The 16099-nt window shown below is 37.5% G+C and overlaps 2 protein-coding genes across 2 annotated transcripts in view; both read right to left on the reverse strand.

Moving 5' to 3' along the window:
- LOC103506752 (peroxisomal multifunctional enzyme A) overlaps positions 1-11459 on the reverse strand; it is a 35477-nt gene extending 24018 nt beyond the window's left edge. Inside the window, exons 1-6 of the mRNA XM_026821729.1 lie at positions 11304-11459; positions 10598-10735; positions 8862-8966; positions 7562-7754; positions 7148-7275; positions 5765-5839 (exon numbers count right to left, since the gene is read on the reverse strand). Of these exons, the coding sequence (XP_026677530.1) occupies positions 5765-5839; positions 7148-7275; positions 7562-7754; positions 8862-8966; positions 10598-10735; positions 11304-11361 (697 nt within the window). The 5' untranslated portion in view covers positions 11362-11459. The remainder of the gene's footprint in view (positions 1-5764; positions 5840-7147; positions 7276-7561; positions 7755-8861; positions 8967-10597; positions 10736-11303) is intronic.
- On the reverse strand, positions 11441-14109 carry LOC108252073. Its single transcript, XM_017442991.2, has 3 exons — positions 13920-14109; positions 13205-13397; positions 11441-11456 (listed from the first exon to the last, which is right to left on the reverse strand). The coding sequence occupies exons 1-3, from the start codon at positions 14059-14061 to the stop codon at positions 11441-11443; spliced, it is 351 nt and encodes a 116-aa protein (XP_017298480.1). The 5' UTR covers positions 14062-14109.
- Between the last annotated feature and the right edge of the window lie 1990 nt (positions 14110-16099).

Consider the following 16099-nt stretch of genomic DNA (forward strand, 5'->3'; position numbering starts at 1 on the left):
GTCCAGTAGTTTCGATCTAAAGATCTGAAAGATCTTGGTAGGATGATAAGTGTAAATATAAATAATTGGATTTGCTGGTGAATATTTTATTGGTATTTCGAATAATTTCATTTCGGTCATACCTTTGTGTCTCTTTTCCTTGCCAAAAGCCAAAATTAGGCAAATTCCACATCTCGTTTATCGACAGTTGCCTGGATTCGGTTTTATTTTCGCTGAATTGATGATTTATTTATTTCAATTTTTATTGATTTCTTTTTATTGTTCCACATTTCAGTGACTTATGAATCACATGAATAGAAATTGGCATAGATTAAATTGAGAGAAAATAGATTAACTTTAATACTTACAAGTAAATATCAGAACTTGGGATCTTATTTTTGAAAATCAGTTTTTCGAAATGAGACTTTTTTCGTTAGTTTTTTTTTTCGCCAAATTTAGTCCTTCCATCATAACTGAATTTTTATGATCGTCAGTACGTAAAATATGTTGATTAATGTTCTCTAACTTATTTTTTCTCATGAAAATATCAAATTTAAATTGGGTTCACGAATTATTGATTTCTTTTACGAGTGCAAATATACTTGTATTCCCTTTAATATTGATCTAAAAGTCCCCAAAAACTAAATTTGCTAATAGACATTTTGATCAAACTCTAATGATATTAAAGATCCGAGCCTTGCTTTGCTTTTATAACAGTCATAGAAAATTAAATATACCTTTCTACATTGCCATATTGGTAGAAGTACCCAATCGAATTGAAAATCCAAATTCGGCTAATTTTTTATTGGTAGGGCCATTAAAAAGTAATTCTCAATCTCAATAAGCTTTGTTGCTTCGGTCGAAAATCATCTCATAAAAATTAAGCTATTAAGGTTTTAAGCTGAAGATGCGATCGTCAGAATTTACTGTTTTAATGGGGCTTTACATGATTTTAATGGTGACTTTGCCTTCAAGTCTTTCCGATAATCCAATACAAGCACCCCTGCCGATTCTTACAAGGATCCCAAAATTATTCTTCAAAGTCTTGTTTTTATAGGGTCATTATTGTCTAGTTCTTTTTTTTATCATTTTCGAAAATCAATATTGGTTAATCAAATTTTATGTTTGTATTTATATTTTTTTTTCTTTCTTTTTTTCGTATATTGTTTTCACCGAAAAGGAATCGGCGATTTTTTTAATGAGTTTTCAAAAGTAGGAATAAGTTTGAAGTTCCCATAAAATTTCTGAAGCCCACCGTTTTTTTTTTTTTTTTTTTTTTTTTTTTTTTTTTTTTTTTTTACTTCTCAGATTGTCTGAGATTCTACTCAGATCTTTATTCAGATAATTAGGTGGTGATGTAGTGGAACCCGGTTTTCAAACATATCTCCCCAATTTCACTAATTAATTTTAATAAATGACCACATTTTTGTAGATTTTGTGGACCTTTCTGTGGATAGCGCACATTTTTCGTTAATTTGATCGACATTTTTTTTTTGCTTGAAATTAATTCGATGTTTCGGAATTTGCTTTTTTCCTCACAATCGTCAGTCAATTAGTTGAATCAGGTGGTTTGTTTGTGGACGATATTTAATAGTGTTTAATGGTGAATTATTGGTGTTGGTTTCATTTAACCAAATTTTGGGCTTTCTCCAAAATAAAGCTGGGTTTTTGTTGTAACAACAAACCCAGCTTTATTTTTCGGAGAGATACAAGTATAAAAGGTCTTTTAACCATTCTATACCACTAAATTTAATCCTGTGCCTGAAAATATTTAGTCCAGTCAGTAAAGCTAGAAAAGTATGTTGCACTGCCCAGTAAAATAACTCCAGTTGAATATTCTCAACTCTTGGGTCTATTTCTAACGGTTAACAATAGACTTTCATTGGCCATAGATCATTTTATATTGCCAAGAGTTCAAACTAATCCCACAAGTTGTGTTACAGTGACGTGAAACTTTTTTTTCCAAGTTGTGTTCGCGCGTAACCCGCCAGGTTTTATTTGAAAGACAAAATGATTACAAAGAAATATAATTAATTGCTTGTCCTGTATACGAGACAACAATTATTACAATTAAGAAAAATACCGATATTATTTTTTTATAGTTCGATAATTAATTATAGGTGAGACGCGCTCAATATCGGACCCCTGATAAAAGTGGGAAACCATTCAATAACTTTGCACGTTTGTATAATCGAAACTAGAGGTACAGAATTATACTTTTTAGTTGCTTTTTCGACTTTGTAATGTTGCGGAGAGTAATTTTGTTGAAAATTCTTGATTTTCTGAGCTCTACCTACTGACTTTTCACTTTCAGACAATATCACGAAAGGATGTGTACTCTTTTTGAAAATTCAACATACTTTCCCTGCTGATTTAGACAAATTATAGACGATTTTCTCTACATAGAAAAACCTCGGTTATTTGTGAACTTTCCCAACTAAGATATCAGACAAATTTCCCAAAAGGGTACCCATGTTCGGCAGCCGTCTCCTAATTTTAATTAATTTAATTGTTCTCGGAGGTAAACGGTACGAGCCACTTTTCCTACCTGAATTGATATGTAGACTATTTACGTACACTTACCAGAAACAATTTCACGAGCAATTAAGGAGTTGATTTATTTCATTCAACCAGGAAAATAAATCATATGTGTTTCAATTTATAAAATAAATAAATAAGTATATAACACGAACAATCAATTAGGCACTCTCAACAAGGACATAATTATCCATACGAGTAAATAGCTACTTACATATAAGTGTAGGTACATAGGGCATTGTATATGTATAGGTACTACATAATTATGTACCTATGTAACAACCTACTTTACATGTCTAGTCTAGTGAAATGTTTGAAACTGCTTATACCTATCAGAATTAGCCATAGGTGATTTTATTAATTAGGAAATATTTTAACTATATAAAGGTACCTATTGGGGAATATTTTGACAATTAAGTATACCTAATCTTTCAGACTTTCATTCCTGTCTTGCCGATATACGTACGTATTAAAGGGTCATTTTTTAGCCAAAACATTTACCTATTTCTTTCTACAAAAGAAAAAAAAAATCACCATCAAAAAGAATATCAGGAATTCAGAATAATTTCAGGAATCAGGGAAAAAGTCGGATTCTCATCACAGAGTTGACTAAAAATCTAAAAAATCACTAAACTCAGTATGTTGTTTTGTTAATGAACTGGCATTAGGAAAGTAATTAGGAGGTTTTACGATATACCTACTCTCAAGATAATTATAATTAGTTCTTGTTTTAAATTGATTAATTGATGGAGATCTAATTGTTTTCAGACCAATAAAGAAATATTTTTACGAGTTTTTTTTTTTTTCAACTTTTTGAAGTAATACTTCCCTCTCTTAATTGCTATACCTCAATTATTATGATTAGTGAAGTCACAAAAGTGCAAAATATGTCTACTAATAAATTAAGTCACCAAAAATTAGCTGTTCTGCAAATAGAGAGGCATTAAAAACATTCGAAAATGATCATGAAATTGATTTGAGAGCTTGAGACTGTTTCATATTGATCAACTGGTGTATTGTTTCCTAAATCGGTCAATTATCATCATCCAATTTCAAAAGACATCCCGCCTAAAGAAAGTAAATGAAGTGATAACTAAAAATAAATAAATTAAAATACAGATTACTTTCCGTTGTCTTTGTAGGAACTCATTATCGAACCCGAAATTTTTAGTGATAATTGGAGTTCAGAATTTAATCATTTATCCCGATAAGAAGCATTAGAGGAAATTGAACAGTTTTATCAAAAAAAAGGACCCAAAAACGAAAACTGAGAAAAGCAGTTGTATTTTTTTTTTTTTTTTTTTTTTTTTTTTTTTAAATTTTAATTTTTTTTTTTTAAAAAAAAAATCGGAAAAAAAGGGTTTCATTCCAATGTAACACGCCGGAAAAAAGGGGTTTTCAAAAGCGAAAGGGGAAGAAAACTAATATAAGAAACAGCAAGATATTTGAAGATATTTACGTACATAGGTAAGAAAACTAAGAACTTCTGAAGATATAGGTTCCTACATAAGAAGAAGTTTTTTCAAGATACTCGAACTTTTTGAAGAGATATACCTTGCGAAGATAATGACATTAGGAAGTTGGAAAACTCTTTCCCCCCCGAAAAAAGAAATTCGGTGGCAGCAGCCCTTTGTGTTTATGTTATTATTTAAGACGCGAAGATGTGAGGGCAAAAAGGGGGAAGAAGATTGGGAGAGAATGGTAATAAGACGGACAAAAAGGGGGATGAAGGACTCAAAGGGAGAAGACTGGTGAAAGGGGTATTAACAAAGGGCCAGAGGGGTGGTAAGAAAGGGGTGGAGGGGGATATAAGAAAGAGAGGGGAGAAAGGAAAAGGGAAAAAAAGGGCAAGAGGGGGATTTTTTAAGATCCTGGTGAAAGCTATATGGAGGGATTTCTTTCAATATCCCTTCTCTTTCTTCGCGACCTTTGTCCCTTCCCCCCTGCTCTTTTTTTTCAGAGTACGTGCGTTGGTTTTCAATTGTCGCCTGTTTTCTCCCTCTCGTGTTTATTCCCTTTTTTAGAGAGGGAGGTGGGCCTTTCTTCGCGACCTTTGTCCCGTCCCCCCTGCTCTTTTTTTTTCAGAGTACGTGCGTTGGTTTTCAATTGTCGCCTGTTTTCTCCCTCTCGTGTTTATTCCCTTTTTTAGAGAGGGAGGTGGGAAAAACATGAGAAAAACCAAGTTGTTTTCTTGTTCTTCAATGGGAGGTTTGTGGTTAGGATGGACTTACTGTCTTGAAGTATTAACGAACCAAGTTTGCTACTTTAATTTCAGGACTGGTCAGCAAAAAAAAAAAAAAAAAAAAAAAAATTGACTTTTTGTGCCTATAGTAGGTAGGTACATCATTTCCATTGCATTGCACGATGCTTTGCAAACACGTCCAAACTAGTGCAACGCACATCAAAGACATTCGCCAGAAAACCGCCAACCTCTCGGATACCCACAAACGTTTGCTGCAACTTTCTCAAACACGTCCAAACTAACGAATTTCATTGCATTGCACGTTGCATTGCACGTTGCATTGCACCGATTATGTTGAAAGACATCTCCATCTCTGTTGTTATCAATTCTACAGTAGAATGCTGGTGGTTTGACAATGGCGAAGAGAACTGAGCTGGAACAGTTTTATGTTCCCTTAACTCTCCCATGAACCAAGCACACCTAAATTCCTCTCCAGCCTTGGAAGCCAGCAATTCCATAGTAGAAAAATATTGGGACGCGCGTAGGAAAATAGCCTAATGGTCAATGTCGCGACATTTGTAAACAACAACAACATTTTGTAAAAAAAAAAAAAAAAAAAAGGTGGGGGAAAAGATACGTCTCGCCAGATGTTACATCTTTTCAGTTTTACTATATGGCGCAGAGAGCTGGACGTTGACTGCCACTTTGCTAAGGAAACTGGAAGCCTTCGAAATGTGAGTGTATAGAAGAATGTGAAGAGTAAGCTGGGTTGACAAAGTCTCAAACATCGAAATTCTCAACCGCCTAGGTAAAACCACTGAAATTGTACAAACCATCAAAGTGAGAAAACTTCAATACCTAGGTCATATCTCACGTCACCCAGAAAGATACACAATCCTACAAACAATACTGAAAGGATCTTCAAATGGTAGAAAACTTAATTCTGTTTTATAGAGGAGCAGACCTAGAAAGAAATTTTCTGAAGGATCTTTTCGCAGAATTTGATGAATTCGAGGCTTAGGTACCTATATATTTTGTTCATTTAAATTGTTTGTTCATTTAAACTGTTTGTATCTTCTTCATGACATAGCCAGGCCACGACCGGAGCTATCAAATCTGGACGCAGCTCCTCGAAGAAATCTGAAATTCAATACTTATGATGTTTTTGCTGATGTTTATGATGGCAATGTTTTATTAGTCAGTCTTTGGCAAAATTATTTCACTTTGTTAAAAAATACCGACGAAAATTTTAGTAAACAAACAATAACTATATCCCCACAAGTGTTTTCATTCGAAATTGACCAGGAGAAAAAAAAGTTACGTTTGTTCCAACATTTCAGCTCGTTGGGGATCTGAAATTCAGGCCTTTAGCAATTTTCAGCCAAGCATAAGATAACAAAAGTAAAGACCTCATTTCACGCAGGTTTTCTCACAGCTCACTCCAATTTCCATAGTTTCAAATTTTCAAAAGAGTGAAGAAAAAAAAGCCATCGACGATATTCAACTGTTAGGGTTTAAAATCAAGTATTTAGCGACCGGGGTTTCACCTACCATTCGGTGACAAGCTATACTCGTCTCCTCACATTAACCTTACCCAGCCTGAGTGGGACCGGGAGAAACCAGATAGGTCAACCATCCGGAAACTAACCATGCAAAACGTTGCTTAACTTTGACGTGCTATCGCCTGGCGAAAAATGCCTTTGCATCGGACATTAATCTACCGGTTGAAGGACACTGGAGGATCGAACTAAGAAATAATAAAATGAAAAAAAAAATCTGGTGTGAACATCTCACGACTTTCCTTATCCTATTGAATGATGCTTATTTGAGTGTTCTTTTACCCTAACTTTTACAATATCTCTAACCGTTTTGTCGCTATAGCTGAAAACCGCCAAAAAACGGTCGAAATCTGTCCAAAAGCGGTCAAAATACCGCCAAGCGCAGCAACCATCTCAACCAAACGTTTTGTGTTGCATCCTTGTCACATTTGTGACTACATACCAAATTTCAAGTCTCTTTAGCTTTTGCCGTTCCCGAGATATTGTTAAATTACACCGAAAACCGCCAAAAAGCGGTAAAATGCCGCCAACCGTTGCACCGATCCTAACCAGTTCTCGATATATTGTTAAATTACACTGAAAACCGCCAAAAAAGCGGTAAAATGCCGCCAACCGTTGCAGCGGTCTTAACCAAAAGTTTCGTGTCGCATCCTTGTCACATTTGACATCTACATACCAAATTTCAAGTCTCTAGCTCTTACCCTTCTCGAGATATTTTGTTTACAGACAGACACACACGGACCAATGGCTGAAACTTTGGATTTAGGCTCTAGGGACCTCAAAACGTGTTTTGGCACTAAAAACTGACCATCGAAATTTTGACCCGATTACATTACTTTCCTTCCTATAGGATAAGGAAAGTAAAAAACACCCTTCACGGGATACGAACCTGGTGGTAGAATGTCTTCAGTCAGTCTACTGGCTGCAGTAGGTACTATCACGTTACAATGGATGTTATTCTTCTCTCCTTCTATAGACAGAGTGTTTGAGAGACCCACCAGAGCCATCTTAGCCGCACTGAGAACGAGGAAACGGGGTAAAACAACAATCATTAAAAGCTGGTAAAACAAAAAAAAAAAAGTTAAAGGTAGGTAGTAAAAAAAAACACCTGGTAAAACACCTCAAGAGGATCACAGTGAAAGGAGTGGTTAGTTGGAAGAACTCTTTCAGAAGAACCCTGTCAGTTAAAAGAATGTCAGAAAAAAGGACAATGTTTTGAATGTTGCTCAACATTCAAAACATTTGTTTCGCACCATTCGAGCAACTGTTGCGAAAGAAATCTGTCCACTAGGACACTTCTTACCTGTAGTTGGCTTGGCCGAAATTGCCCAACAGTCCCGAGTTACTAGCAGTCATTACCAGTCTACCATAGTTCTGCTTTTTCATGTGTGGCCAAGCCGCTCGGCTAACTCTAAATGCTCCTGTGAGATGTACATCTTGAACCAGTTGCCAATCTGTGTCTGAGATACGCGCGAATGATTTGTCCCGTAGAATACCTGTGAATAGAATAGAAGATAATAGAATGGAATAAACCTTGTCTAGGTATCCTGCCTGGATAGGACTGAAATAATAATACATAATAGTGCTTATTTGGTCCCTTTACCTACCTCAGCAGTCTGAACAAGGTCAAAGAAGAAAAGAACACAATGAGACCTGTTTAAATTGAAAAAAAAAGTGAACTCTGGACCTCACTTTACGAGATTGATCCCAAAAATGGAGGAGTTGCAATTGGGAAAATATTATTAATAAACGGTCGATTCCTACGTACAAAGTTGTGAAAAATCCAAATCTGAGGTCAAAACTCGGAAAAAGTAACTTTAAAAGGTCGAAAATTCAATTCCTACCTCAGCAATCTGAACAAGGTCAAAGAAGAAAAGAACACAATAAGACCTGTTTAAATTGAAAAAAAAGTGAACTCTGGACCTCACTTTTAAAAAAGGTCTTTACGAGATTGATCCCAAAAATGGAGGAGTTGCAATCGGGAAAATATTATTAATAAACGGTCGATTCCTACGTAAAAAGTTGTGAAAAATACAAATCCGAGGTCAAAACTCCGAAAAAGTAACTTTAAAAGGTCGAAAATTCAATTTTTCATTGCCGTTCTAATGAAAAAGTTCAAAGAGTTGTGACGTCAGATTTCACGTCTAAATGCGCAGAAACGCTTGCGCACAAACAAACGAAGCGCGAGTCATCATACATTACGTCATGGCCTACGAGAGCGTATGCCGTGACGTCAAACCTCACGATTTACCGGTATTTTTTAAATCGATTTATCTCGGGATTTAGAAGTCGTAGAAGAAAAAGAAAAATTCTGTTGGTCCTCATTTTTCCTGACTTTGAAACATCACCCAAGTAAGTTACCAAAATCTGAAAAGCAAGAGGTGTTAAACGTGTTTGCAAGTTTCATCAAAATTTGACAAACCATTCTAGTGTTTTCCAATGGTGTTAAGTAAATGGCGTCGGCATTTCTTGTTATTCCCTTCCAGGCAACCTATTTTTTATTATTTTTTTTTTATTATTATTTTTACATAGGTACCTACACTTACTAATAATAGGGTTTTGAACATTACTTGTAACTTATAAGTACAACTTGATTTGTTTACCTGCATTATTGATGACAATATCAATGCGTCCAAAATTCTCGAGAGCCGTCTGAACAATCTTATCGCCATCCACCACAGAGTTGTAATTCGGTACCGCCTTACCTCCTGAGGAGAAGGAGCACATAACGAGGGAGAGTTTTTAAAGAGAGGTTTGATAGAGGCAACTGTAACAATGGAGATCTTATCGAACCGAAATTGAAGAGGGAAGGACAGGATAGGATTTCGTATAAGCTTAACACCATCCATTGACGGCAATGAAACAGCCGACGAACTGGCCAAAAATAGGCACATCATTGCCTTTTGTCGGTCCTGAACCTTTCTGTGGCGTCTCCAAAAGCCACTTAAAAATGGAAATCAGGAAATGGGAAAACCAAATGAAAGTCAAACACTGGACTAACATTTCTGGTCAAAGACAAGCGAAAAAGTTTATCACTCATTCGCCCAAAGGAGCAAAAGAAATGCTCTGTCTTAGCAAAGAGCACTTGAGGTTAATTACAGGCCTCTACACAGGACATTGCAGCCTCAATTACCACCTAAACAAAATGGGCATTTGCATAAGTACCTAAAACCTCCGTCCCTGGAAACCTTAGCAAAGTAATACCAAGACAGTGATGTTAAAGCTCTTCAAAACATTTTTTTCTTACCCTTGGATCTTTCAACACGTCGATCAACACGATCAGCTGTGTCAACACGTCGATCAACACGATCAGCTGTGTCAACACGTCGATCGACGGCCGTCGACTATATGTGGACACAGCTTTTCTTTTAAAGAGGTTTGACAGAGGGAACTGTAACTGCTATGGTCTTATCGTCCCGAAATCGAAGAGAGAAGGAAGACAGGATAGGGGTAAAAATGAAAATAATAACAAAGAAAAATCGTAATCCTACTGGGACGTCAACTTGAAACTCGTATCCTGAACTTCCTGAAGGCATAGGTAGGTACTAAACAATGTACTAATACTAAACTTAATTAAGGAATTTACAAAAATAAAAAAAAATTACCTTAATGAGCAAAAATCAATAGATAGGTACCTACCTACCTACCTACTTTATCTAAATTTACCTATTGTTGATTAATCTGATTACCTATGAAAATCTAAAATACATCGATGTATAAGTAGGTAGGTAAGGTACATAGGTATATTATATTTTATGAATTTATTGTTTTTTGAACACGTTTCAGTGTGGACTTTAAAGAGGACAAGTTTTCACCATTGCCCTTTTCAACAAAACTACAAATTGACGGGGGAAAGTTTACGTTATTTCGAATACTGTGTGAAGTATGAAGAAATGAACTTCCAGCTTCCAGGAAGTCCGAGATTATTTTGTACTAATCGGCGACAAAACCCAGTAACTCTACCAAACGCCACCAAAAATACGAGAATAGCTCATTGAAGAATTCTTCGATGATATCAAAAATAATAATAGAAAGTAAAAATATAATTCATTTTTTTTTTTTTTTTAAGGTTTGACAGAGGGAACTGTAACTGCTATGGTCTTATCGTCCTGAAATCGAGGAGAGAAGGAAGACAGGATAGGAGAAAGCCAGCCGTTTCCGAGAACGAACATTATCCCATCAGGATAAAATCCGCCCCGGGCGGGAATCGAACCCGCGGCCTAGCGCTTACAAGGCAGACGCACTACCAACTAAGCTAACTAGGCTGGCTGAACACAGCTTTATTTTGTAATATTTAATAGCTGGTTTTTCTTGTTCTACTTACAGTGCTTATACTTACCCTTGGATCTTATTTCGGCCACCACAGTATCTGCAGCCTTGCTACTCTTTCCATCACCATCTCGTTGTCCTCCCAGATCATTCACGACAACTGACGCACCCCTCTCTGCCAATAACAGAGCGTAGGATCTACCCAGACCTGTGGAACAAAAAGGATATTATGTTGTAGTGTTGTACTTACTAATTCAAATAAAGTTTAAACAAATCCCTTTCTTCTTAAACCAAAAGGTATATTCCCCCCTGTTTAGGATAAAGATCGCCACGAACATCAAGAATCGAACTCGCGACCTAGTGCTTACAAGCCAGGGCCACTACCCCCAACCTTAGAACCAATATAAACGTTGCTAAACTTCATAAAAGAGGCAGCAGTGATTGAAGGATAAAGCTGGAAAACAAGAATGAGGTACAATAATCCTACATACTGGACTCTGCACATGCATTTTTATTTCAAAGCAACTACAATAAATAGCTTTCCCTTTATTCAATGTCAGCTTTGATTATTTAGGTACTTACCACGGATACCGGGTCCTCCTTGGTACTACCATTTGGTCCTTTGGTACGTTGATGTACTACCATTACTTCTGGTTTCCCTCAGATTAATACAATCCCCATGATCTCTTAGGAATTTCGTCAGGAAAGTCCCCAATTTTATATGTGATCTAATTAGACTGGCAGGTGAAAGATTTAGAACAGAGGATTTATCTTACCTGCTCCAGCGCCTGTGACAATGGCTACTCGTCCATCAAATCTAACCTGTTCTGGCATTTTTACAGTGGAGGTGCTTTAGCTTTAACACAAATGACAATATTCCTTCAGTCCTCTTTTATGATTTTGTGATGTGTTCTCAGAGAATCAGACACCTGTAAAGTAAATGACAAAACAATAAAAGTAAAGGCAGAGATATTTTAACAAACAGAAAATATAAATGTTATTTCAGTCTTCTTCTATGGTAGAATAGAATAAATCAAGTAAATGTAAAAATAAGGAGAGTAAAACAATAAAATAAACATTAGGTGTACCTAAGTAATTATTGTGAGAATAATTGAGTAACTTCTTTGATTGACAGCAATACTAGAGTTAAAAAATTGTAGGACCTGAGAGAATTAGTAGAGAAGGCTGTTTTATAAATTTGAGAATGCCAGCTTGGTTAGCTGAGAGGGTAGTGTGCCTGCCTTAGAAGTGCTAGGTCAAGAGTTTGATTAATGCCTGAGGCAAACTTTATCCTTGCCAGCCTAGTTAGCTTAGTTGGTAGTGCGTCTGCCTTGTAAGCGCTAGGCCGCGGGTTCGATTCCCGCCCAGGGCGGATTTTATCCTGATGGGATAATGTTCGTTCTCGGAACGGCTGGCTTTCTCCTATCCTGTCTTCCTACTCTCTTCGATTTCGGGACGATAAGACCATGGCAGTTAGAGTTCCCAGGGTGATAAAACCTCAGCAGTTTAAATTCCCTCTATTAAACCTATTTTAAAAAGAGGTTGTATCTAATGTATCAGTTAGAAAAAAAGAAAAAAAAAAAAATCTGGTGTGAACATCACACGACTTTCCTTATCCTATTGAATGATGCTTTTAAAATATCTCTAACCGTTTTGTCACTATAGCTGAAAACCACCAAAATCGGTCGAAATCTGTCCAAAAGCGGTCAAAATACCGCCAAGCGCAGCAACCATCTCAACCAACTAAACTACACTAAAAACTGACCATCGAAAATTTGACCCGATTACATTACTTTCCTTCCTATAGGATAAGGAAAGTAAAAAAGAGAGTGGCTTTCAAGTCCATGCCTGAGATTAGAGATAGACTAGGCATAGTACACTCTGCTATAATAGGTTTATGAAGTAGCTATGATTTTAAATTCAAGGTCCTGTTAGTTTCATTTTCATTGGATTGAATTACACAATATGATCGTGACAATGATTTAGGTATCAAGGCACCTACCTAGACTAGACAATATAATACTTATTCTACCTAGACTAGAGAATAATTACCTACTACCTATGGGTAGGGGCCTAACTTAGCTAGCTATGATTATTGATTAATTAAGTACATAAAGTAGGTTCAGACACTTATTTCGTAAATATTATGCATACCTACTTATGTACGTGCATACCTATAGTCAAGGATAGTAAAATTTTAGGCTGGGTACACACTAAACGTTTTATTCATGAGGAAAAACCGTCAGTTTTATCTCAAGGAAAAACTGTGAAGCACATCCCTACACACTAAATAATTTATTTGAGAGATAAACCAAAGATTGTAACTGAGGGGAAAATCCAAAGCAACTTATCTGACAACTGTCAGGTTTTTTCTGACTACACACTAGCAGGCCATTCAGTTTGTTTTTTTATAGGTGAGTGAATGCATATTACTTTTCGTTCGTTCTTTTTTTTTTTTTTTTTCTTTAATAAAAATAGAAAATGAATAATACCGGTACATCAAGCGTGCCGGGAAGCGCGAACGTCAAGAGTTCGAAACGCCGCGCCTCACCGCCCGGCCTATTAACACGAAATAGCGTTTCATTTCTAATGTTGCCAGTAATCTTACAGGATTATAGGATGGGGGACCAATCTTTTGGCCTAACTCCAAAATAAGGTCTAAAGAATAAGTTCTTACTTCTTACTAATTCCAATACTAAACTTGATCAACTGATACAAAAATGGCCAGCGTGGTGAGGTGTTGAATTTCCTAAAACATCCAATAATGTTCAAACTTACCAGCCACGGCAGTGAGGTTTTGTCTGAATGGATTTCTGGCGGTAACACAAGAATCGCGCCGATCCCCATTGGTGAAAATGTCCTCCTTGTATCTGAAAATATAAAAGGATATAAAATTACGAAAAGGATCGGGAAAATTGGAAAAGCATGCGAATGTGAAAACCCATTTCTTTTTGTTAATCAGTGAGATTAGTATTATATTAGTAGGTGTAGAAATTGACCCAATTACCTCTGTGGATGCCTAGATATTTGTACCTACCATCAGTAAATAACCTACCTAATAAGTCGCCGATTATTCTGAAAAATGAAACACACAATGACTACAGTTATAGGGTAGGGAATAAGAGATAGTTAAAAGATAACGAGAAAAGTGTATGTGCAAAATTCACGATATCTCGGGAGGGGGAGGATCAATATTTTGGTAATTTAGAGGAGCCATCATCACTTACCCGTTAAAACAAGTGCCACATTGTTTGGCATCTTTGGCGCAATCGGTCCAGGAAGAATTGTGTCTCCGTAAAAGATAACGAGAAAAGTGTATGTGCAAAATTCACGATATCTCGGGAGGGGGAGGATCAATATTTTGGTAATTCAGAGGAGCCATCATCACTTACCCGTTAAAACAAGTGCCACATTGTTTGGCATCTTTGGCGCAATCGGTCCAGGAAGAATTGTGTCTCCTATAGACTGCGCAATCCAGGCAAGGTACACATAGGCCGGACTCGTAGCAGAATTCGTGCGGTCCGCACTCCACATCAGTTGCGCATGTGGTGAATCCTACGTCCAATGCGCCCGCCAAATTCTGAAACAGAAAATTATTTATAGAGGGTTTCTTAGTTGGTAGTGCGTCTGCCTTGTAAGCGCTAGGCCGCGGGTTCGATTCCCGCCCGGGGCGGATTTTATCCTGATGGGATAATGAGACTCGTAGCAGAACTCGTGCGGTCCGCACTCCACATCAGTTGCACATGTGGTGAATCCTACGTCCAATGCGCCCGCCAAATTCTGAAACAGAAAATTATTTATAGAGGGTTTAGATTTTCAAGCTCGGCGGAAATCGAACTTGGGTCTCCCGCGTGTGAGGCTAAAGTTATGGCGATAATGCCATCGAATCTGCCTGACCCTACTGTGGTGCGTATAAGTACATAGTGGGAAGGTAGCGCGCCTGCCTTTAAAGGTGTGTGTACAGTACACACATAGTCGACGGCCGTCGATCGATGTGAATGTGGAATCGAACCTGGGTCTCCCGCGTGTGAGGCTAAAGTTATGGAGATAATCCCATCGAACCTGCCTGACCCTACTGTGGTGCGTATAAATACATAGTGGGAAGGTAGCGCGCCTGTCTTTAAAGGTGTGTACAGTACACACATAGTCGACGGCCGTCGATCGATGTGAATGTGAATCGACAGTCGGTCAACTATATTTGGACACACCTTAAGCGCTAGGTCTCGGGTTCGATTCCCGATTTCTCCCGCTCTTATACTCAACAGATAGGGTTCGTTCTCGGAACGGCTGGCTTAAACTGCTCCTCCTTCTCTCTTCGATTTCGAGAGATAAGACCTTCGTTGTTTCAATTTATCAGTTATCCCTCTGTCAAAACTTTGGAAGAAAGGTTAATGAAAGAAACTTACCAACATCACAAGAGTTGTCGTCAAAATTTGCCACCAGCTCAATGAAGACATCTTGAAATCGAGCGTGTAAACGGAGTTGGGAGGAACTGAATCTGAAATCAAAATCATGTAGGTAACTAGGCGGTCCGGGTTCGATTTCCAACGGGGTCGAAGTTTATTCAGTAGTAGTTTTAATCGGGTCGTCAGCTCCCATGGCGTAGTGGTCACTGCGCTCGCCTTGCACGCGGGAGACCCGGGTTCGAGAAATTTGTATCATGCAAATAATTGATTCCGTGACTGAATGTTGCGAGGCCCACTCAGCCTCGTGAGGAAAATGAGTAGCTATGACATATAAATGCGCATATAGCGACCGGTACCAGCATGGTAGGTAAACATTGGATGTGAGGATTATTAAGATATATTGGGAAAAATCCTACAATGCTGCAGTGAGCACCAAAGTTGTGATATAATAAATAATAATACAAAGAAACTGCATTTATTTAATCGGGTAAGGAACCCCCTCCCCCCCCCCCCCCCCCCCGGTAGATGTTTGTTAACTTCAGTGATCCATGGGGAATTGGTACATTCAACGTGCTGTCGCCGCTGGCTTCTACAAAATTTAAGAGGTGCTGCTTCTGTACACTTGTCAAACCTACTACCAGACTACCTTCTTGTGAACTCCAGGACTATAGAAAATTTCACACCAGTCTGTACCAAACGTCCTTGAACCTGTTTCTCCTTGAAAGGGGGGGGGGTTTCTTCTTCTGTGTCTTTTTGGATCACTGTGTTTATTTTGTTTTGATAGGTACCTACCTAATGGAATTATTACTTATTACGGTTTCCTACCTACGTATTATCGGATTAATAGACCCATCATTATGTTTAATTGAGTTGCATAATGACATAATCCCACAGGACCCACAGCCAGATTAGGAGGTGTGAATATATTTTAATGAACCAGACTCTAGTTACTAGAGAATCTTATACATATGTACTTTAAGGAGTTTAAGGGTTTTTTCTCATTTTGCCATAGCTCATAGCTACTAGAAATTCATATTGGAGAAGGTAGGTACCTATTAGTGACCTGTCTAGTCTACAATAGAAAGTCAAAGAAAACATCTTGCACGTGATTTTCATTCATTCCTATGAGTATCGGTCTAGTAACAGTATAGTAACTGTCGTACTAT

This window comes from Diaphorina citri, unplaced genomic scaffold (genome assembly GCF_000475195.1).
Source record: "Diaphorina citri unplaced genomic scaffold, Diaci psyllid genome assembly version 1.1 scaffold259, whole genome shotgun sequence".
NCBI classification, from domain to species: domain Eukaryota; kingdom Metazoa; phylum Arthropoda; class Insecta; order Hemiptera; family Psyllidae; genus Diaphorina; species Diaphorina citri.